Source organism: Carcharodon carcharias, chromosome 8 (genome assembly GCF_017639515.1).
Source record: "Carcharodon carcharias isolate sCarCar2 chromosome 8, sCarCar2.pri, whole genome shotgun sequence".
In the NCBI taxonomy this organism is placed as follows: domain Eukaryota; kingdom Metazoa; phylum Chordata; class Chondrichthyes; order Lamniformes; family Lamnidae; genus Carcharodon; species Carcharodon carcharias.
The window spans coordinates 71718454-71740932 of NC_054474.1; the positions used below are offsets into that span (position 1 = coordinate 71718454).

General features: G+C 42.4%; 1 protein-coding gene across 11 annotated transcripts in view; it reads left to right on the top strand.

Moving 5' to 3' along the window:
• LOC121280891 overlaps window positions 1–22479 on the top strand; it is a 270129-nt gene that overhangs the window by 176403 nt on the left and 71247 nt on the right. For 10 of the 11 annotated variants that reach the window (XR_005943756.1, XR_005943750.1, XR_005943755.1 and 7 more), the window contains 5 exons: window positions 1717–1922; window positions 2524–2636; window positions 6255–6524; window positions 15149–15265; window positions 17123–17264. Coding sequence is in view for 2 of the 11 variants with exons in the window: in XM_041193244.1 (XP_041049178.1) it covers window positions 1717–1922; window positions 2524–2636; window positions 6255–6524; window positions 15149–15265; window positions 17123–17264 (848 nt within the window). In the remaining 9 variants the exon portion in view is untranslated. Of the gene's footprint in view, window positions 1–1716; window positions 1923–2523; window positions 2637–6254; window positions 6525–15148; window positions 15266–17122; window positions 17265–22479 lie in introns of those variants that run through there. The other variant, XR_005943758.1, reaches the window with a different exon arrangement.

Sequence of the window (22479 nt, forward strand, 5' to 3'; positions counted from 1 at the left end):
ATATTAATTTTAAAATATTCTAAGTGAAAGGGTATACAATAAATTAAATTGCAAATATTCAGTTCAGTACCAGTAAGAAAAGACAAAGTGCAAGAACTAGAATATGTTATCACCCCATTTTTCGCAAAATTCACATACAATGTGTTCTGAGACTTAGCTTGTGAAGAATGTTTTTGCAACATTTCTTCCTGGCCCATGAAAATAAATCAACTTATTGAGTACCTGTCTAATCTCACACCCTACATTGCATATCCTAAACCAGCTTGTTTTGATATTTCCATGATACCTTGTTATGACCACTAGACTTTATAAGACTTTATATACATTTTAGAAAGTCTCTTTTAAGGTAAAACCAAATGCCCTGGAATGGGGGTGATGTGAAATTGTACTGAACTCTGCCCTGAGACAGACCCATGTGACCAGGTTGCCACGGGGACAGGGGCCTATGTTAACACCTGAACACCTAAGAGAATGCAGCTGTCCTTGTTGCTGGAAACTCTAGACCCTCAAGGCATCAGATTCTGTATAAATGAAAACACCAAACACTGAAATGGATGGGCACATTCAAATAATGGGGTAATGTTATATTTTGCATCATTACTGCCTCAGTTGCTTGCAGTGATGTTCTCATCCAATTACATTCTCATCCATTTAGACGGGTAGCCAATCCTCAGTACTAGAGGCAAAGCACAGGAGGTGCTTCATACCTTTGATTACAGCGAGCTTATTTCTCAGATGATCATCTACCCATGTACCAATATTGCAGGATTGTCATTTTTCCTTCCTACTCTTTTGCACAGCGATCATAATGAGTTAAACGTGGGAATTTCCCTGTAACTGATTTTTTGGAGGAAGACGACAAGAAACGGGATCTAGCCAAGGTGGTAAGGGGTGCAATACACTCATCTGCCAGGACCACCCATAATAGAGAATATAGGTCAAAGTGTTCCTTCCTCCAATTGTTTTAAAAGCCGTGCTTGCAAAGTTGTGCTTTACAAAGATGACTATCAATGAGTTACTCTATATACTGCAACCTGCCCTATTGTCCACTTTTACCAAAGGCACTCTACCGTCAGCATTTTGATATCAATAACATTAGCCAATCGCTTGTTCACAATACATAAAGTTAATCATGGGGTTTCATGATAAGCTCTTGAATTACTTAACACAGCAAGGTAGAGGTATTTCTAAGCAGGCAAATATGGCCTGATAAAGTCATTATGCTTTCTCCAGCAGTGAAGAGGCATGTGTCAAATGATAGAATTGGCTTGGACAACCCTGATCATCTCCACCCGTTATCTTCTCTCTTGGAGAACAGCCTCCCTATTGAGCCCAACCTCGTGTAGCAAAGCTTTGGGATTGCTTCTTAATAATACACTTGATAGAAATGAAGTGCATTAAATAATACAATTAAATAAATAGGGTAGACTGTCCAATTTCCAGCAGTGTAGGCCTCCTTTCATTTTCTTACTATGGCAATCAACCTGAGTACTATGAAAAAAATGCTAAGAAGCATATATGACCCTTAGATACACCACAGGTCCACCACACTATCAAAACTTGCTTGCGCACTAAAACTCTACATTTTAGGATATCGGCTGTTATTTCACATTCTTAGGGGATTGAGTGCCTGTATCAGAATAGCTTTTAGTAATGAACCATTAAACTTAAACGTTTTCAGAATTCCAATGCATCTTATGCTTTTGTTCCTGTAAGGTGGTGGCCTGCTGAGGTCTGTCATCCCAAAAATGTTCCTACAAATATTCAAAAAATGAAACATGAGATCGGTGAGTTCCCTGTCCGTTTCTTTGGCTCAAATGACTACTTCTGGACTTATCAGGCACGTGTGTTCTCATACATGGAAGGTGACAAAGGGAGTAAAGACAAAAAGTGCAAAGGCCTCAACACCATCTTTAAGAAAGGTAATGTCATTAAAAGCAGAAATATTTGGGCATGTGTAACTAAGACAAAGTAACTGAGGGCTATAAGAATTTGAGAAATAGGATCAGTAGTAAGCCATACAGCCCCTCAAGACTGCTCTGCCTTTAGTACAATCATGTTTGATCTTCTGCCTCAACTTCATTTCCCACCCTCTCTCCATGTCCCCTGGTTACCTGAGATCAAAAGTATGTTTATCTCAGCCTTAAAAGTCAACATTCAAATGTTGTAAAATGTTATTGCTCTCAATTTTTCTACTTGTATACCTTATCCTAGTAATATGTGGAATATGCTTTGCATTTGCAGGATGAAGAAAATTTATATGTATAAGAAGGATTTTAAAATGTCTGCAGTAAACAAGAATCTTCCTTATTTTGATGTTATTAACTGCTTTAATAAATAGCATCAGTGTGAAAAATAATTGTTTTTTTTAAATTTTAAAGATGGTCTTCAATCCTGCTGAGGTTCAAGTATTGGGAGCAATGCATTATAAGTTGCCCTAAGCTGATGGGATGAGATGATAAACTTTACTGATATTGTAAATGCACAAGTCCATCTGGTATTTCACACTAGCTGTCTCTACAGCATTACAGGAAGCTGCAGAAAGGTTTGAGGAGCTGAAAACCCAAAGAGAGACAAGACAGGCACAGGAGGACAAACGGAATGAAAAAAAACCACCACCATACAAACACATCAAGGTATAGATTGTCAGTTTCTCTCAGAATATACCAACAAGATTGTATCATGTTGCATCAAACACATACAGACTGCGTAATGCTATATAGCCTGCAATACATACAGGATGATGAACAGTATTCTGCTGTTAGAAACTGTAGAATACTTTAGTACATTTAGGCCAGAGAGTCATGCAATGTATCTGGCACATATAAGCTATGATTTTAACTGACTGGTGGGCGACAGACTTTGCAGTCTTGGGCAAGAGAAAGCAGCCTGAGGCAAGGAATGCCTCTGGTTTGACAATGGAACTAAAAAATATAAATTAAATTATTTTCTCTGCTGTCTTCTGGACATGCTGCCCTGTGGCACCAAGTTACCTTTACCAGGCTTGTAACATGTAGCGACTTTGCAACGCAAAATGAAATTAACACCAAGGTTTGATTGGTGCATCACACCCTGACCATTGAATCTCAATGACTCCTTCACCTGCCTGGGATGAGGGTCTCTCATACAACCTGAAGCATCCCTAATAAAATGGCATAGGGTTCATGTGCACCATGGATCTGGTGACCGCTCTGCCAGTATTTTAATCACGCACATTCTATTCTTGTTGGTCGCAGGGGGTTAAAATTGGGGTTATAACCTGCAGATTGCAGTGCTGCGCACTGGGGGACACAGGGTTCCATGAACCGTACACAGTCTAGAGAGCACTGTTGTGTTCTTCAGTTGTGCTGTTGGGGCCTTAAGATTACATTAATTTTTTCACTGTCTGTTTTATCGGTCCCTTTAGATTATGGTGATGTATGTCCAGATCTCTCAAATTACATTCCTCTAGGGTAATAAAGATCCTCATTTGTTTGTGCTCCGCATACAAATAGGACATTGCTGACATCTAGCAGGGACAATACCTCAGATCTATCTCATTTGAGAAGTCCTACTATGAGCATTGTCTAAATGATGTTGCCTTAGCAGGTTTTCCGCATTGTTCTTTCCTATGTTGTTGATTCTGACATGGACAATGACAGCTGGTTCTATCTTTCCCAATTCCTTTCATGCACATCAAAATATCTTACGCTAGCACCATGTGAGCAATGTGCCCTCCCAGGTTGTCAGTTGGGTCTGCAGAGAATACCACCTTCTCCACAGTGTTTTGGTTAGCATTCTTTCCATCTTCACTGCAACCTTCCTCATTATACCCACAAGCTGAGTACATCATAGCAGTTGGACAGAATTAGTTCCTGAGATTCATTTATTAATTTTTGCTCTCCTGCTCTCTATTTCTTATTGGATTTTCCAGTAGCTTGACTCGAGCAAACTGACTTTATTAACAGGCAGGTTATATACTATATTTCATGTAAAATACCTCACTTAAAGAATACAACTAAAATTACTAATCTGATTGTTGATGTGGCATTAGAAGAATAAACTGTACTAGTATTTGGAGCACTGATTAATTATATAAGTTTCTGGCTATCTTTCTGGTTACAAAAGCCGCAATATCTATGGGCTTTGGTCTGCTTTGTGTGCGAAAACTGTCTTGTTCCCTCCAGTATATGTTAATCTTGGTCATGTTTCTTTGTGTTTATGAAATTAAAGTTAGTATGAAAGTTGATTTTAGCTATTAAATGCACGGTGGTACTTCCATCACACAAGGAACTGCGAAACATAGGTTGAGCCAATTTGCAGTGCAAAGTTTACTGTAGTTAGGGAAAATTAGTCTTTGATTGTAGGGGTTAAAATCATTCATGGGAACATGGGAATTGCAGAGACAAAGTTGAAAGATAAAACATTTTCCTTTAAAAAAAAAGCTTAACGCTCATGTCTACATTTTGTCATAAGTTTTGAATAGAGTGAAATGTGCCACAATGTTTCTGCTTCTCCAGCTAAGTGCTGAGTTCGTAGTTCCATTTGAGGCATTTGTGAAAAGAAGAAGCATTTTTACTAAGATTTATCATGATATATGCTTCTTTAATTCTTCATAGTGCATAAAGAGTTAAGAACCAGCTTCATTCACAGGAAAACTTGTTTCATTTTTGGTATAATTGTCAGTATTGGTTGGTTTGCCTAAGGGAGGGACCAAGCCATCCTATTTGAATGCAAACATCTGTGGCACCTAATTCTGCAAGCATGTTTATTCAGTTGGCAACTTGTTGGGATTTAACAGGCGGTCATTAAAATTTTTTGTTCCTGGATACCTTTTAAAAGCCCATCTTGCTCCAATCTTTAAAGAGAGATAGGCAGTGTATGGCAAAAAGAAAAGAGCTGCACAAAAATATTACTTGCATCATAATTTAGTCCAGCAGTCTCAAACTTTAATTTGCTACTACTGAGAAGCCAGCTAAGCTTAAGAATTACTGTAAAAATATGTTGTTTGTTTATTGGTTAATTAATTAATTTGTTAGTTAAATTCTAAATCAAAATCTGGTGTATCGTCACTCCGTCAATGTCTGAAAGCCAAACGCATATAATAGTCCTGGGGCTCACTTACAAAAGTAATCTGAACTATAGACTGATAAGACATTTAAAAACCCTCACTTGCATTTCCGTCACTTCTAGCATGATGCCACCACCAAACACATTATCCTCTCCCTTTTCAGCACTCTGAAGGGACATATTTCCTGCGCAACACCCTGTCCATTCTTTTATCACCACCATCATCCCCTCCCTTTCCCACTGCACCTTCCTATGCAAGTGGAGAAGATAATACACTTGCCCTTTTACATACTACCTTCTCACTGTCCAAGCCCCAAGCACTCCTTCCAGATGCAACAATTATTTACTTGTACGCCTTTCAATTTAGTATATTATAGTCATTGCTCACAATGCAGTCTCCTGTACATCAGGGGGGCTATGCACAGATTGGACAACCATTTTGCAGAGCACCTCATTGAAGTTACATTGTGACCCCAAGCTTCCATTCGCCTGTCATTTTAATTCTGCACTCCATTCCCACTCTGATCTCTCTGTCCTTGACTTCATTGTTCCACTAAAGCTCATCATAAACTGGAGGAACAACAATTTATCTTAAGATTTGGGCAATTTGCAGCCTTCTGATCTTAGTATTAAGTTCAACAATTTTAGACTTCTGCTTCCATTTGTTTGTTTTTGGATGACAGATGTTGATAATCATACTTCAGTTGCTCACCAGTGTCTCCTCTAGACACATCATTAGTTTACTTACCATCCCCTTTTGCCTTCCACCATCATCCCTTTTTGTCATTTACCATTTCCTGAATACCACCCGTATAGGACACCGTTTTTTTTCCTTTCATTCTTTTACTCCCTTCCCCCCTCCGCTGCCTGTGTACTTGTTTCGGACCTGTTTTTTAATTTTTTCCAGTTCTGGTGAAAGGCCATCGATCTGAAATGTTAGATCTGTTTATCTCTCTGCAGCTCCTGCCCAACCTGCAAGTATTTCCATAATCTTCTGTTTTTATTTCAGGTTTTCAGCATCCATAGTATTTTATTTTCGTAATGTCCTATTTCTGTGTGTAGGTTGGATTTCTTGCAAAGAATGATTATCTTACTTTGTTATATATTCCAGCATTCTAAGGCTCAATTAACAGATGTATGAACTGTAGAAAGATAATTATGTAATGATTAATTGTCGAGGTTTAACCATCTGCTTTTCTATCAAGGTAAACAAAGCCGTGGGTAAGGCTCAGATCTTCACTGCTGATCCGTCTGAGATTCCACGATGTAATTGTAAGCCAACTGATGAGAATCCTTGTGGGGTAGATTCCGAATGTCTGAACAGGATGTTAATGTACGAGTGCCATCCAACTGTCTGTCCTGCAGGAGACAAATGCCAGAACCAGTGCTTCACCAAACGGCAATATCCTGAAGTGGAAATTTTGAAAACTGCAGGCCGAGGCTGGGGTTTACTTACTAAATTTAATATTAAGAAGGTGAGAAGTTTCCCTCTGTTTGTTTCTAAATATTGAAAGCCATTGGAAAGCGTAGTATTGTGTTCTTATTCACCAAAAGACCAGGCTGTTAATCGTGAAAGGAGTGCAGCTGACTAACTGGGTGAAGACTTGGGAGTTTGGTGAGAGGGAAGTTTTAAGTGTTAATTGTGTTCTTAAATTTTTCTGTTAAAATCTAATCTAGTCTGTAATTAGCAGTAACTGGAAAATACTATGTAAGCGGGTTAAGTTTATTTTGCAATTTAGACAGGATAAACTCACTCTCAGGTGTAGGAGGAGTAGTTAATTAGCTAACTGGTTGAATCTGGTTATTGTAGCCCCAGTTCAGTTTACTATAAATTCAGAACTCTTTAGTGCAGCCTTGGCAAATGGAGTGTAGCTGAGCTAACTATGTGAAGACTTGGAGTTTGGTGAGAGGGGACTTGGGAGACGAAGTTGTTCGTTTCCTCTTTCTACCTTTCTCACCCCATAGAAATTGGTTCTTCCTCTACTACAGGGAAAGAAACTAGCTGTTTGGTGAGTATCTAGTAATTGGGTAAGTTCTATTCTATCCCTAATGTTTAAAATAGTAAATAATTTGGTGATAAAGTTAATAAAATATTTAAGATCGCAAAATAGATAAGTAATTAATATAATTAAATAATTTTTTAAAGCACATTAAGGTTGGCAGGACATGTCATGTGTCAAGGCTGCAGCATGTGGGAGCTCCTGGATAACTTTGTGGTCCAGAGCAAACACGTCTGCAGTAAGCGTTTGCAGCTTGAGGAACTTCGTCTCCAAGTCACTGAGCTGGAGGCTGAGCTGCAGCTCTGCGACACATCAGGGAGGGGGAAAGTTACCTGGATGCTTTGTACCAGGAGGCAGTCACACCACTTAGGATAGGGTCTTCTGATTTGGTCAGTGGCCAGGGACAGGAGGGTGTGACTGCGAGTGAGGCAGGTAAGGGGACCCAGAGGGCAGAAGTGTGAGCTTCTGCAATTGTCCGATAGGTTCAGCTTGTTTGGATGAGAGTGGGGGCTGCAGGGTGGATGAGCAAACTGACCATGGCACTGTTGTACTGGAAGCCATCCAAGTGGGGACAGCAAAAATGAATGTAGTGGTAGTAGGGAACAGTATAGTAATGGGATTAACACTGTTCTCTGTACCAAAGAGCAAGAATCCAGACGGATTTGTTGGCTGCCCGGTGCCAGGGTTAGGGGCATCTGCTCAGGGCTGGAGAGGAACTTGCAGTGGGAGGGCGAGGACCCAATGGTCGGGTCCATGTAGGTACCAATAGTGTAGGCAGGATGAAGAAGGAGGCTCTGCATAGTCAGTATGACGAGCTAGACACCAAATTAAGAAGCAGAACCTCAAAAATAATAATTTATAGATTATTACCTGAGCCACATGCAAATAGGCAAGGACAAATAAGATTAGAAAAATGAATGTGTGGCTCAAAGGCTTCTGTGGGAGAAGTGGGTTCAGGTTTGTGGGGCACTGGCACCAGTATCAGAGAAAGTGGGGTCAGTAGCATTAGGATGGTCCACACCTGAACCATGCCAGGGCTGGTGTCCTTGCGAGCTGCATAACTAGGGAAGTAGGATTTTAAACTGAATAGTGGGGTCAAGGAATCAAATTTGGGAAGATGTGGTAAACCAAAGAGTAGAGACAAGGCAAGAGAGATGGGTATTATGGGAAATCATAAACAGATCTTGACAGGAAGGGACAGAGAGTACAAGTCTTAAGAATAAATCAGCAGATAAGGCTAGACGCTACAAAATAATAAAAGGACAAAACTAAAGGCCCTGTATCTAAATGCACATAGCATTCGAATCAAAACAGATGAACTGATAGCGCAAATAGAAATAAATAAATACAATCTCTGAGACATGGCTACAGGATGACATAGATTGGGACCTGAGTATTGAAGGGTAAGTGACATTTAGAAAGCACAGGAAGTTAGGAAAAGGTGGAGGAGTGGCTCTGTTAATTAATGATGCTATTAGCACAGAGAGGGATGTCATAAGTTCAGAAAACCAGGACGTAGAAGCGGTCTGGGTTGAGATAAAGAATGATAAAGGCAAGAAGTCACTTGTGGGACTGGTGTACAGGCTCCCTAATTGTAATTACATGGTAGGGCAGAGTATAGAAGAAGAGATAATGGGAGTTTGTCAGAAAGGTACAGCAATAATCATGGGCGATCTTAATCTACATATAGACTGGAAAAATCAGATGGCAATGGTAGCGTAAATGAGTTCATAGAATGTTTTTGGGATAGTTTCTTAGAACAGCACTTTCTGGAGCCAACCAGAGAGCAGGCTGGTATTGAGCAACTAGACAGAATTAATTGATAACTTCCTAGTGAAGGCACCTTTAGGTAGCAGAGATCATAATATGATTGAATTTTACATTTGTTTTGAGGGAGAAGTGAGTGCGTCCAAGACTAGTATTTTAAACTTAAATAATTATGAGGGCATGAAAGCAGAGCTAGCTAAAGTGAACTGGCAAATGAGGTTAAGGGATATGTCAGCAGAAGTCCAGTAGCAGACATTTAAAGGGATATTTCAGGCATACACAGAATATATACATTCCAATGAGAAATAAAAATTCTAAGGGGAGGGCCCACCATCCGTGGTTAGCTAAAAAAGTTAATGACAGCATCAAACTTAAAGAAAAATATATAATTACATAATGATGGATGGCAGATCAGAAGATTGGAAATAATATAAAGAACAGCAAAGAGTGACAAAAAGATTAATAAAAAGGGGAAAATTAGAGTATGAGAGAAAGGTAGCTAGTAATATAAAGACAGTTAGTAAGAGCTTCTATAGATATTTAAATAAGAAAAGAGTTAACAAAGTGAGCGTTGGTCCTATAGAGAGTGCATCTGGGGAATTGATAACGTAAAGTAGGGAGAAGGTGGGTGAATTGAACAAGGTATTTGCTTCGGTCTTCACTAGAGAGCACATAACACCTCGGAAATAGCTGTAAATCAGGAGATGGAAGGGAGGGAGGAACTCGGCAAAATTACAATCACCAGGGAAGTGGTATTGGGCAAATTGTTGTGCTGCCAGCTGACAAATCTCCAGGTCCGGATGACCTTCACCCTAAGGTTTTGAAAGAAGTGGCTAATGAGATAGTTGATGCACTGGTTTTAATTTTCCAAAATTCCCTAGATTCAGGGAAGGTTGCATCAGATTGGAAAATAGCAAATATAACTCCTTTATTCAAAAAGGGAGAGAGACAGAAATAAGGAAACTATAGGACAGTTGGCCTGATATCTCTCATAGGGAAAATGTTAAAAGCTATCATTAAAGCTGTTATAGCAGGGCAGTTAGAAAAATTCAAGGCAATCAGGCAGAGTCAATGTAGTTTTGTAAAAGGGAAATTGTGTTTAACCAATTTATTGGAGTTCTTTGAAGGAGTCATATGTGCTCTGGATAAGGGGGAACCGGTGAGTATACTGTATTTAGGTTTCCAGAAGGTATTTGATAAAGTGCCACATTAAAGGTTATTACAGAAAGTAAAAGCTTATGGTGTAGGGGGTAACATTGGAATGGATAGAAGATTGGTTAGCTAACAGGAAGCAGAGAGTTGGCATAAATGGGTCTTTTTTTCTGGTTGGCAGGATGTAACGAGTGGTGTGCCACAGGGATCAGTGCTGGGGCCTCAACTTTTTACAATTTATATAAATGACTTGGATGAAGGAACCGAAGGAATGGTTGCTAAACTTGCTGACGACACAAAGATAGGTAGGAAAGTAAATTGTGAAGAGGATGTAAGGAGGCTACAAAGTGACATAGATAGGTTAAGTGAGTGGGCAAAGATATGGCAAATGGAGTATAATGTGGGCAACGTGAACATGTTCATTTTGTCAGGAAAAATAAAAAAAGACGCATATTATCTAAATGATGAGAGATTGCAGAGCTGTCAGATTCAGAGGGATCTGGGTGTCTTAGTGCATGAATCACAAAAGGTTAATATGCAACTACAGCAGGTAATTAGGAAAGCTAGTAGAATGTTATCTCTTATTGTGAGGGAAATTGATGGCTAAAGCAGGGAGGTTATGCTTCGGTTGTACAGGGCATTGGTGAAACCACTTCTGGAGTATTGTGTACAGTGCTGGTCTCCCTATTTAAAGAAAGATGTAAATGTGTTAGAAGCAGTTCAGAAAAGGTTTACTAGACTAATACCAGGAGTGGGCGGGTTGTCTTATGAGGATAGGCTGGACAGGTTAGGCTTGTATCCACTGGAACTTAGAAGAGTAAGAGGCGACTTAATTTAAACCTTTATGATCCTGAGGGGTCATGACAGGGTGAATGTGGAGAGGATGTTTCCTCTTGCAGGAGAATCTAGAACTAGGGGTCACCATTTAAAAGTAAGAGGTCGCTCATTTAAGACAGAGATGAGGAGAAATTTTTTCCGAAGGTTGTGAGCCTTTGGAACACTCTTCCTCAAAAGTCGGTGGAAGCAGAATCATTGAATATTTTTAAGGCACAGCTAGATAGATTCTTGATTAACAAGGGAGTAAAAGGTTATTGGGGGAGGCAGGAATGTGGGGTTGAGGTTACATTCAGATCAGCCGTGATCTTATTGACTGGCAGAGCATGCTCGAGGGGCCGAGTGGCCTACTCTTAATTCGTTTGCTCATAAGAGATGCAGATATTACCTGTGCTCCGTTGAGGAAATCCTTTGTCAAGAGGGGAAGAGAAACACACTGGGCACGATTTTCAGTTCGGCGGGTGCACACCATCAGCCGGCTGGGGAGCAGACTACTGATCACGATCGACCCCTAACCGCGATTTCACACTGGCTAGCCAATTAACGGCCATCCAGCGTGAAAGATGCGTTGAAATGCTCAGCACTGCCGGGTTGGAGGTGGGAGGAGGGCGAGCGCTGGCGTAAGCACAGGCACGGGAGAGCGCAGAATGAAAACTGCCTGAAGGCAGAGAGCTGCCTTAGGGAGCTAAAGAATTTAAAAGCAATGAATAAAGATTTTAAAACATAGAAAAAAATGTCCACACATCAGAATCAGTCATCTGAACATATAGTTGATAAATTCTGTCCAAACATTTTTTTTTAATTAATATCGGAAACCTCATCCTGCACTTTGAATGGGGTTTCAAGTAAAATGCAAAGTCCGCCTGGCCACTTCACCCGTCTGCCAACCGTAAGGTTGCACGGGGCATGAAAAGTCAGAGTTAATTACAACTTTAATGACCTTACTAAGCCTCTTAATTGTGGGAGGGCATGCTTACAACTTTGGCATGTGCCCGCCGACCAAAATATCGCACGAGCGCGGGATGCTTGACTGATGTCATCATGTGCTATTTTAGGCTCAAGCAGGCCGGGCGCATGCCCTCATACCAAGCTAAAAATTTTGCCCAGTATTACTTGCTTGTTACTGCTTGTTTTTCCAACTCTAAAAGTCAGTTGAATATTTAAAAACTGAAAAAGCCTCAATAAGAAATACTTCTCTGTTGAAAGTATTTCATTTTTTTGTTCCCCTCCAATATGGGATTTTTAAGAAATTCACTGCTTGACATTATTATAAAGTTTGAAAGTACTTTTGTCTTCACAGTGGCTTGGTGGATAAATGCACTGACCAATCTAGTGCAAAACTATACAGAGCGGATTCTTCCAGCTGGGGAATCCATTGGGTCACTACAGTTGGCTTCAGCATCCCAGGGATATGGAGGGGAAATTTAGTCAGTGTGCATTGTCCTGATACTATGCAATGTAGGCTGCTTGGAAATTCATGTGTGCAGGCATTGGTGTGAAAAGAGGATCACATCTTCTGCAATACCCTCTGCAGTTGAACAATTTGTTAATATTAGCTGCTTTTATATTGGTGTTATTTTAAATCCTATTCTAGGTGATTAGCACCCTGTCGCCTGGCCTTTACAATATGGCTCACTTATCCCAGCAACACAATTGTAGACACATGGAAGCTGGGTCCATGAAAATGGTGTTGGAATAAGAGAACCATATTTAGCAATGTGAACACCAGAAGCTGGATCTCTGACACAGGCCTCCTTGAAATCGCATTGAAATAAGACCAATGTAAAAGCTGCCAGGCATTGCTTAGAATTAGTGTTGTGAATACAAATGATAATTTAGCCAAAAGTAACATCCTGTGCTAACACTTATTGAACCCCCTGATGTCCACAGGGAAAACATACTCCTCAAAGGACACCACTGGCCAACAGTAATGGAGCACTCCCATTGACACTGAGCATCAAAAACAAAACCTATGCACTACTGGAACACATCCACATCCTACAAATTGACGGAAGCTGCACCTCTCAATGCATCTCCTGTTGACTGCCAACATCGCCAACCATAACCTGATAACTGAGCCAGAATCACAGGATAGGTACAGCACAAAAAAAGGGGCCACCGGCCCTTTGTGTCAGTGCTGGACCTCCAAAGGAGCAATTCACCTATTGCCACTCCACCACCTTCTCAGCATAGTCCTGCACATTCTTCTTTCAGATAATCCAATTCACTCATGGATGCCTTGGTTGAACCTGCCTCCACCGCACTCTGTCACTCACTGTCAGGAAGCAGTGCATTCCAGATCCTAACCACTCACTGTGTGAAAAAGCTTCCCCATTTCATTATTGTTTCTTTTGCCAATTACCTTAAATCTGTGCCCTCGTATTCTTGATCCTTCCACCAATGGGAGCAGTTTTTCCCTATCCGCTCTGTCCAGACCCTTCATGAGTTTGAATACCTCTTTTAAATCACCTCTCGACCTTCACTTCTCCAAGGCAAACTCCCAACTTCTCCAGTCTATCTACATAACTGAAGTTCCTCTTCTCTGGAACCATTCTTGTGAATCTTTTTTGCACTCACTCTAATGCCTTCACATCCTTCCTAAAGGGTGGTGCCCAGAACTGGACACTTAGAAGTGGTGAAGTCCCAGGTTTTAACCTTTGATGGAAAACCTGGACAACCCTCAACCGCTTGAGGACAGGCAAGGGAAGATGTGGCCACTTGCTCCTCTAGTGGAACATGTGGAACAGTTCAAATTGTGACTGTGGCCATGCAAGTGAGATAATCACACATACACTGAACTTCTGCTCAGATAACCATCCCTGGTAGCAGCACAGCCACTGTGTCAGCTCAAGCCATTGAATGGATTGTTAACCTCAACAAACTTTAACTGCCTCCCTAGCCATATGAATAATACAAAAAATTGACTAAGATACTGGGGAGTTGCTGCCAAATATGGGACAGTACCAGGAAGGTGGAGAAGACAAAATTAGAAGGATAAAATTTGTTGGGAATTGAGACCTGATGAATATCGAAGAGTGCAATTGCCCTTTTTTTGTTCATGGGGTGTGGGTGCCATTGGCAAGTATTTACTGCCTATCCCTAATTACTCTTGAGAAGATAGTAGTGAGATGCCTTCTTGAACAGCTGCAGGATTTTGAGCTGGTGACGAGGAAAGAATGGAGGTTATAGTTCCAAGCCAGAAAGGTGTATGACTTGGAGGGGAACTGCTAGTGGCATTCCTATTTGTCTGCTGCTGTTGCACTTCTAGATGGCAGAAGTTGCAAGTTTGGAAGATGCTGTCTAAGAAACCTTGGCAAGTTGCTGCAGTCACAGAATCATTGTGATCATGTTAAATAAATAAATAATTGGCACTGATACTGTCAGAATATCTTCAGAAACTCATGTATCTTTGTTAAATATCTTATGATACCACTAAAATGCAAACAGTTTCCAGATGTAATTTATCTGCATCTGTCATATTATTCAGCTGCGTTTTAGTAGTCGTGGTGGCAAAGTTATTGCATATTGAAAATTTAGATATGCCCAGGCTTCTAAAATCAAAACCATAAAAAATAAATGTGCTTTACATCAAAAGTACCAGCACATGAAAATCTTTGGGAATGGAGACCAATGTGAAATAGCATTCAATGATTTTGCAGTGACCTATTCTACAAATATGAATTCAAAAGTAACGCAGTTATGTTCAACTGGTAAAGGGCCCTTGTGAGACCTCACTTAGAGTACTCTGCACAGTTCTGATCTCCATACAATAAAAAGGACCTGGAAACCCTAGAGAAGGTGTAAAAAATGATGTACGAGGATGGTACCTGAACTGAGAGATTACAACAATCAGGAAGGATTGAATAGGTTAGGATCTTTTTAGAGAAGATTTAGATGAGGCTTAATGGATGTGGAGAGAATGTTCCATTCATGGTTGGATCCAAAACTAGGGGCTAGAAATACAAAGCAGTTACCAATAAATCCAATAGGGAATTAAGGAGAAATTTCTTTACTCTGGGAGTGCTTAGAATGTGAAACTTGCCAAGAGGATAATATGTATTATCTGATGAAGTGGAGTCTTATAATTCTGGATTTATTTCCTCTCGTTAGTAATAAGATTGAAAGAATCAATTGGGTAATAAAATACCCGACATTGATATCACTTTGATAATTGTCAAAATTATAATAGGCTGAAAACATAAAAAACACTTGTTTTGACTGTAGCTTAACTAACTGTTAAAGGTGTGTTGGGAAATAACTGAAAAGAAAAGCCCTTAACAACATACAAATATTTTGTTATCTGCTATGTCCATTTTCACACTGCTGAACCTGTGCCTCTATTATAGGGACAGTTCGTGAATGAGTATGTGGGTGAGGTGATAGATGAGGAGGAGTGTTATGCTCGAATCAAATACGCACAGGAACATGACATCACCAACTTCTACATGCTTACTCTTGACAAGGTAGTAACTTCTACATGCTTACTCTTGACAAGGTAATAACATCAAACCAATAAAACCTGTGGAACTAAAAGTAAAATGATAAATAACTCATGTCAAATCTGCACAAAGCCACCAAAAACCTGGATGCATGGTATTGCCAATCACTAATTGAGATGAGTGAGAATCGGTGATGAGTGGGTTATTGGCCTTTAGAAAATGTGTTTGCATCCAACCTGAACTGCTGAGATGAAACTCTCCTCTGTCTGCTGGCTTGTAAAGGTTTCTTTCAAGTAAATTTGGGGAGCCTTATTAGAGTTCCTAATGGCAATGACACAAAATTGCTTATAGCTCACAACTAATTGGTAATCTCAGACTACAAAATGGCATATAACTGCTATGCCTGAAGAGGAGTACATGGTACTACCCTGAGAAGATCTTCCATGTCTCAAATGAAAGGTGTTCCATTTCCCAAGTACATCTCATCTCACTGAGACCAAAAGTTTTCAAAATAAATTTAGAGCAATGGTGCACAACATCCTTAGAAATGGTATGCATTTTTGGTCTGACCAGATCAAACATATGGAATGTTCTACTCAGTGAGAGAGTGAACATGACTTGGTGACTTGCCAGCTTTTGCTTTTGTTGTGTTTTTTGTTATGTCTCTCTCTGTCTGATTTCTTTCTGTTTTTGCTGTTTGTAAGTATCTCTACCATTTGAATATTATTTATGCAAGATTGTTTAATCAATTGATAAATCATCAAAAGATGATAAACCTGTGAAAAGTCATTTTCAAGTTCAGTGGAAGCCTAAGATGGTGTTAATGAACTTACTTGAACTCCTATCCTGATGTTCATCTGTCTGAGATTGTTATTTGGACCCTAAATAAACTTGGGTACAACTAGTTCTACATTACTGTTTTGCTGTGGATATGCAAATATTACTAAGATTTTCTGATAAAATGTATATGCAAAGTATACACCTATAGCTTGTTTAGCACTCCTAACGGGTTCCTATAAAACGATGTGCTAAACGAAAACATGCTAAAAGAAAATCACTTTCCCATAAGAAAACATGAAATAAGGATGGGTTATGATCCTGACATGTAATTTTTACATTAAAAACCTATTGGGGCCTTGAACCTAACCAGCTCAAAAAGGGAAACAGCAAGTGGGAGAGGCGTTGATCGGACGGGTAGGGAGAGTGAAGCGACAGGCAGGCAGGCTGGATAGGGAAAGGGTGAGTGGAAGGGTCAGGGACGAAGGTAAGTGAGGGAAGCGGCAAGTGGGGGAGGCAGTGAATGGGAAGGTCCGGAAGGGAAACAGCAAGTGGAAGAGGAGATGGATGAGTGGAAGGGTCGGGAGGAAAGTGGCAAGCCAGAGAGACGATGAGAAAGTCGGTGAGGCAGTGAGCAGGAGGATTGGGAGAGGGAAACAGCAAGCGGAAGGGTTGATGAGGGAAGCGGAGAGGCAATGGTTTGTTTTAAAAAGGACTTGACATGCTCAGTAACCATGCTAAAACAAAAATGAAGGCAGTGCTTTTCAGGGAGTATCCCTAATTTACACACTGTGCTAAAATGAAATTGTGCTGTAGAACACGCTTTAAGCAGGGGGTTGGGGGTCAGTGGGCATGGGGAATACTTGTACTCTTAATTCATAGTCTTATGATGCAAAAATCATTGAACTACCACAATATATAGTTAATTCACAGGCTTCAGTGAAATCCTTCATATTGGGAATTTTATTTTCCTGAATTAAAAATTGTCAGTGGCTACATGTACTTTTGTCTGCTTTGCTAAGATTATGGAAAATATTTTATGTAATGACTTTCTAAACGTCATAAAGGGAGTGTAAGTTTAACTGCGAATTTTATTATCGACAGGACCGGATTATTGATGCAGGCCCAAAAGGAAATTATTCACGCTTCATGAATCATAGTTGCAAGCCAAACTGTGAGACACAGAAATGGACAGTGAATGGAGACACTCGAGTTGGACTCTTTGCTTTATGTGACATTGCTGTTGGTAAGGGATAGTTTTGAACGTCAGGGTCTTAAGATGTACACTAATATGGGATCATCATCTAATTGGATTCAAGCAAGGCCCCAAACCAGTGTAATTGTTGGTTAAATTGTAAAGGTAAGGATTAGTAAACATGAGTAGATTTTGCATAACGAAATAGCGCAGTGGGGGGGTGTTGGCGAGTTAGGTGAGAATACTTCAGGTTTATATCTCATTCTGATTGTTAAAGTACACAATTTTCTGGACAGAAAATTGGACTGAGGCAAAAGTGTTCTCACACAAAGGCCAGAGTTTGTTCTACTCAAAAAAATTTTCAAGGTTCAAGACAATTCCTGGGTCCCAATCCTGTGCATTCCAGTTGCAATTAACAGGCTGTCTCCTCATTCATAATCCATAACCTCCTGTAGAGTAGCAGTTGAATCGGATTTTCTGATCCCGCCCATGACAGGCATAATGGTGGGCGAGAGGAGAAAATATTGCAGGAGTGGAAAAGTCAGTTTCCTGTCGATGTAAAAGCAAGTTGTGATTGTCCACTCCTGCCCTCAATGGTGGCAAGCTTCTCCCACTGTGCCATGTCAGGAATCCCATTTGAATACATTAGAGTATCATGAATGCTCATGATCAAGGCAGCTCACTATAATCATGCCCCCACGTTGGATCAAAAGGCCCCGCTGGCTACTGATTAGACTGGCGGGATCCATAACTGCATATAAGCGACGTGCACCTGGTGACCTGCACTTCGCTCGTGACTTTGAGGTTTGCTCGTCCACCTTGCATCGCGCAGCGCTTGCAGCACCTCACACTCTGCATTGCCTTCACAGGCAGCACAAGTCCGTTTTCAAGGAGGGTTATGGAGGCAAGGCTGTATATACCAGACCAGTAGTAATGTGGGAGTGGGTTGTGATGCGCTGTAGGGCAAGGGCTCAACTTGGGGAGGGTGGGGGGAAGATGAGGCAAATGCTTGACTGTGGGGAGGGGGAAAACTGGGGAAGGTTGTACTCAGACATATAAATACTGTGGCTACAAGAGCAGGTCAGAGGCCAGGAACCCTGCAGCAAATAACTCATCACCAGACTCCCCAAAGCCTGTCCACCATCTACAAGGCACAAGTCAGGAGTGTGATGGAATACTCCCCACTTGCCTAGATGAGTGCAGCTCCAACAACACTCAAGAAGCTTGACACCATCCAAGACAAAGCAGTCCACTTGATTGGCACTCCCTCTCCACCACCGACGAACAGTGGCAGCAGTGTGTACATTTACAAGATGCACTGCAGGACTCCTTAGACAGCACCTTCCGAACCCAGAACCACTACCATCTAGAAGCACAAGGGCAGCAGATGCATAGGAACACCACCACCTGCACGTTCCCCTCCAAGTCACTCACCATCCTGACTTGGAACTATATCGCCGTTCCTTCACTGTCGCTGGGTCAAAATCGTGGAACTCCCTCCCTAACAGCATTGTCGATGTACCTACACCACATGGACGGCAGCAGTTCAGGAAGGCAGCTAATCACCACCTTCTCGAGGGCAATTAGAGATGGGCAATAAATGCTGGCCTAACCAGTGATGGCCACATCCTGCAAATTAATTTTTTTTAAATCTGATTGTTCCAGTCTATATGTAGATTAAAATCCCCCCCAGATGATCACTGTACTTTTCTGACAAGCTCCCACTAAAACATTTTTGACTCCCCGTCCTACTGTGTGGCTACTGTTAGAGCATCTGTACACCACTCCCACAAGCAACTTCTTGTATTTATCATTCCCCATTTCTACCCAACCACTTCTGTACCCTGGTTTCTTGAACTTAGGTCATCCCTCTCTATTGTGCTAATGTCACCCTTAATGAACAGAGCCACCAACTTTTCTTAACTTTCTATCCTTCCCAAAAGTCACATACCCTTCAATATTCAGGCCCCAAATCTGTGCCATCCTGTAGCTATGTCTCTGTAATGGCTATTAGATTGTACTTATTTATCTGTATTTGCAATATCAGTTAATCTGTTTTGTTTCGACTGCAATGTGCATTCAAATACAGAGCCTTAATTTTTTTGGTTTTTTTTATTATTTTTGTAACCTCTAGCTTTATCTGTTGGTTTACTCTTCGACTTGTAGTCTCTGTCCCTTCCTGTCATGGTCTGTTTGTCATTTCCCACATTAATACCTTCTCTTACTTTGTCGTTACTCTTTGATAGACCACATCTTCTCACATTCGATCCCTTGCCCCCATTACTTATTTTCAAAATCCTTTCTACTTCCCAACTTATGCGATTCGCAAAACATTCGTCCCTTCATGATTTCAGGTGTAGACCGTCCCAACGATACTGCCCCTATTTTCCCCACTACTGATGCCAGTGCCTCACGAGCCGGAACTCACTTCTCGCACACAAGTCTTTGAGCCACACGTTCATCTCTCTAATCTTATTTACTCTGTGCCAGTTTGTGGGTGCTCAGGTAATAATCTGGAGATTTATTACCTTTTGAGGTTCTGCTCCTTGATTTGGTACATAGTTACTCATTTTGCCTATGCAGAAATTCTTTCCTTGTCCTGCCCTTGTCTTTGGTACATAAATGAACCATGACAACTGGATCTTCCCCCTCCCTCTTCAAGTTCCTGTCCAGCTCTGAGCAGATGCCCTCAACCCTGCCACTGGGCAGACAACACAGCCTTCTGGACTGTCACTCTTTGCTGCAGAGAACAATGTCAATCCCTCTTACTATACTGTCCCCTACTACCATTACATTCCTGTTTGCTGCCCCGGCTTGAACGGCTTCCTGTACCATGGTGCCATGGCCAGCCTGCTCATCCATCTTGCAGAGCTCACTTTCATTCACGGAAGTTGTGAGCACCTGTTTGACATTTCGAAGTATGAGGCTCTTCCACTACTGTTTACTCGGTCCCTTTACCTGCCTCACTCACGATCACATCTTCCTGCACAGGATGTGAGCCCAGATGGAGATGTCAGGTTGTGTGTGGGAGAATGAGTGGTGATGTCCCTTGCACCTAGTGTGTGAGAACCCTGTGGACTGTCATCCTGTGAATGTTTGAGGGGCTTGTGTGAGTGTGAACTGACTTACCCTGGCTGTGCGGATGAGTACATTTAACCGTTGCTACACTGTACCACTGTTCTCCTGCTGACTGAGTTGGCACTCACCGCCACAGACACCTCCTCCCAAGCTGGGTTGGTGACCTTGGTGGACATCAGCTGGCCATCCCAAGGGTAGAGAAGGTCATGGCGGGCCTTGACAGGGCCCAGAAAATGACCCAGCAAGGGGTCACGAAACTTGGAGGCTGCACTTGTCCTCCTTTTGGGGGCCACCTCTCACCTGGAGCAGTCCTGGGCTGCAGAAATTGAAAGATCTGTGTACAGATGCAGTTTACATATGGCGCCTGGAGCAAACGTCCACTGAAGTCACAGCAGGGTGGGCAAACAGCAGGCCGCTCTCTGCGAAACGGCGTGTCTCCAGCTGATGCATGTTTAATGAGGCGAGAGGCAGACATTGGATGCGAAACTGTGCCATTGCAGTCAACAGGGGAAAAGTTGCTTTTCCTGCTCGCCATCACACTTAGGGCAGAATTTTTCCGTCGGCGAGCTGGGGGCGGGGCCCGCTCGCTGACACGAAAATGACGTGGGATGACATCGGGGGAAACACCCGACATCATCCCGCCCCATTTAAATATTCAAGGGGGGGTGGTGGGGGGTTGACAATGCAATCAACTGTCCAGCCCCTAACCTGTCAATGACCAATTGAGGCCATTGACAGGGTAGTTAAATCAATTAAAGGCCCTGCCTGTCCAACCTTAAGGCTGGCGGGCAGGCCAGGAGCCCTAGCGGGTTTCTGAAAAAACATGAAACCTCGTCCACCGGAATCTTTAATAAAGTTTCTGTGATATTTATTAACATGTCCCATCTCATGTGACATTGTCACATGAGGGGGACATGTTAAAAAAAATTTTATTTTTCTAATTTTACACTATCAAAAACTTTCAGCACTCTCCCTGAGGCAGCACTTAGTCTCAGGGAGATGTGCACTCTTTCACGCGAAAGAGCGCACTCTTGACAGTTGGGGAATCCCCTTCCCTACCTGCACAGGTAGCGCATAACGCTTCCCGTTGGGTGGGCCTTAATTGGCCCACCCACTTAAAATGGCGGCGGGGCCCATTTTGGTGGCGGCGATCGGCTGCACACCCGCCGCCAAGCTGGTGGGGCCCGCCCGCACATCAAGGGCAAAATTCCGCCCTTAGCCCATGGAGGGGAAAATCTAGCTCTTATATTCTTACCTTAAAATGAAGCTGCTCCTATCTCGCCCGACCTTTCAACTCAGGCTAGGCAAGATCACTCCAGCACAGCAGGTTCCCAAGGCCTACAGTCGAGGGCTGCTCAATTGAAGGTAAGTAAGCCATGCTGCCTCCTTTGCAGCACTAGCTGCCATAAACCAGGTAAGTTTAAAGGCCCAGCAACCTTGGCAAGCCAGGGAGACGGTAAGTGGATAAGGCAAGTGGGTAGGATTTGAGGTGGGGAGAACGGAGGGGGGGTGGGTGTTCGGGTTGGGCCTGGAGGTTTTGGCCGGTGTGTCGGGTTGGGACTGGGGGAGTCGGGCCTGGGGTGGGGTCAGGTTGCGCCAGGCCTGGGGAGAAGAGGGCCGATCGAGCCAAGTGTGTGGCCAGAGGGTGGGCAAGGGCATTGGGGGGATAGTGGGGAGGTGGGGATGCTAGTGTGGGGGTGGTGGGACTCACGTGGAGTGGTCAGGTGTAGTAGTGGGATGTTGAGGGAGTTCTGTAGGGGTTTGGGGATGGCAGAGGGGTGGTGCGATGGGGGAGTCACACAGGAGGGGCCAGGATGGGTCACTTCCAAAGTTACCAAGAAGCTAGAAGTGGTTTTAATTATTTTTCTGTGTAACTATTGCTGTACGGCAGTGGGGGTGGGGGGTAGGGTCAGGTCAAGCTGGGCCTGGGGGATGCAGCATGGGGGTGGCCAAGCCAATGCAGTTTTGGGTTGGGTGGGGGAATCGGGGGAGGTCATGGGGACAGCCATGGGGGTAGTGTGAGAGCCAGGTGGGGGGTTGGGTGTGGTAGCCGGGTGTTGGAGAAGTCCCCTGGGCGGTCACATGTGGAGGTCAGGGTGTGTCAGTATTATAGTTGAAGTGGTTTTACTTCTAACTTTTCTAGGTAACTATTCCTATATGGGAGTTGGAAGGGGAACCATCTGAAGTT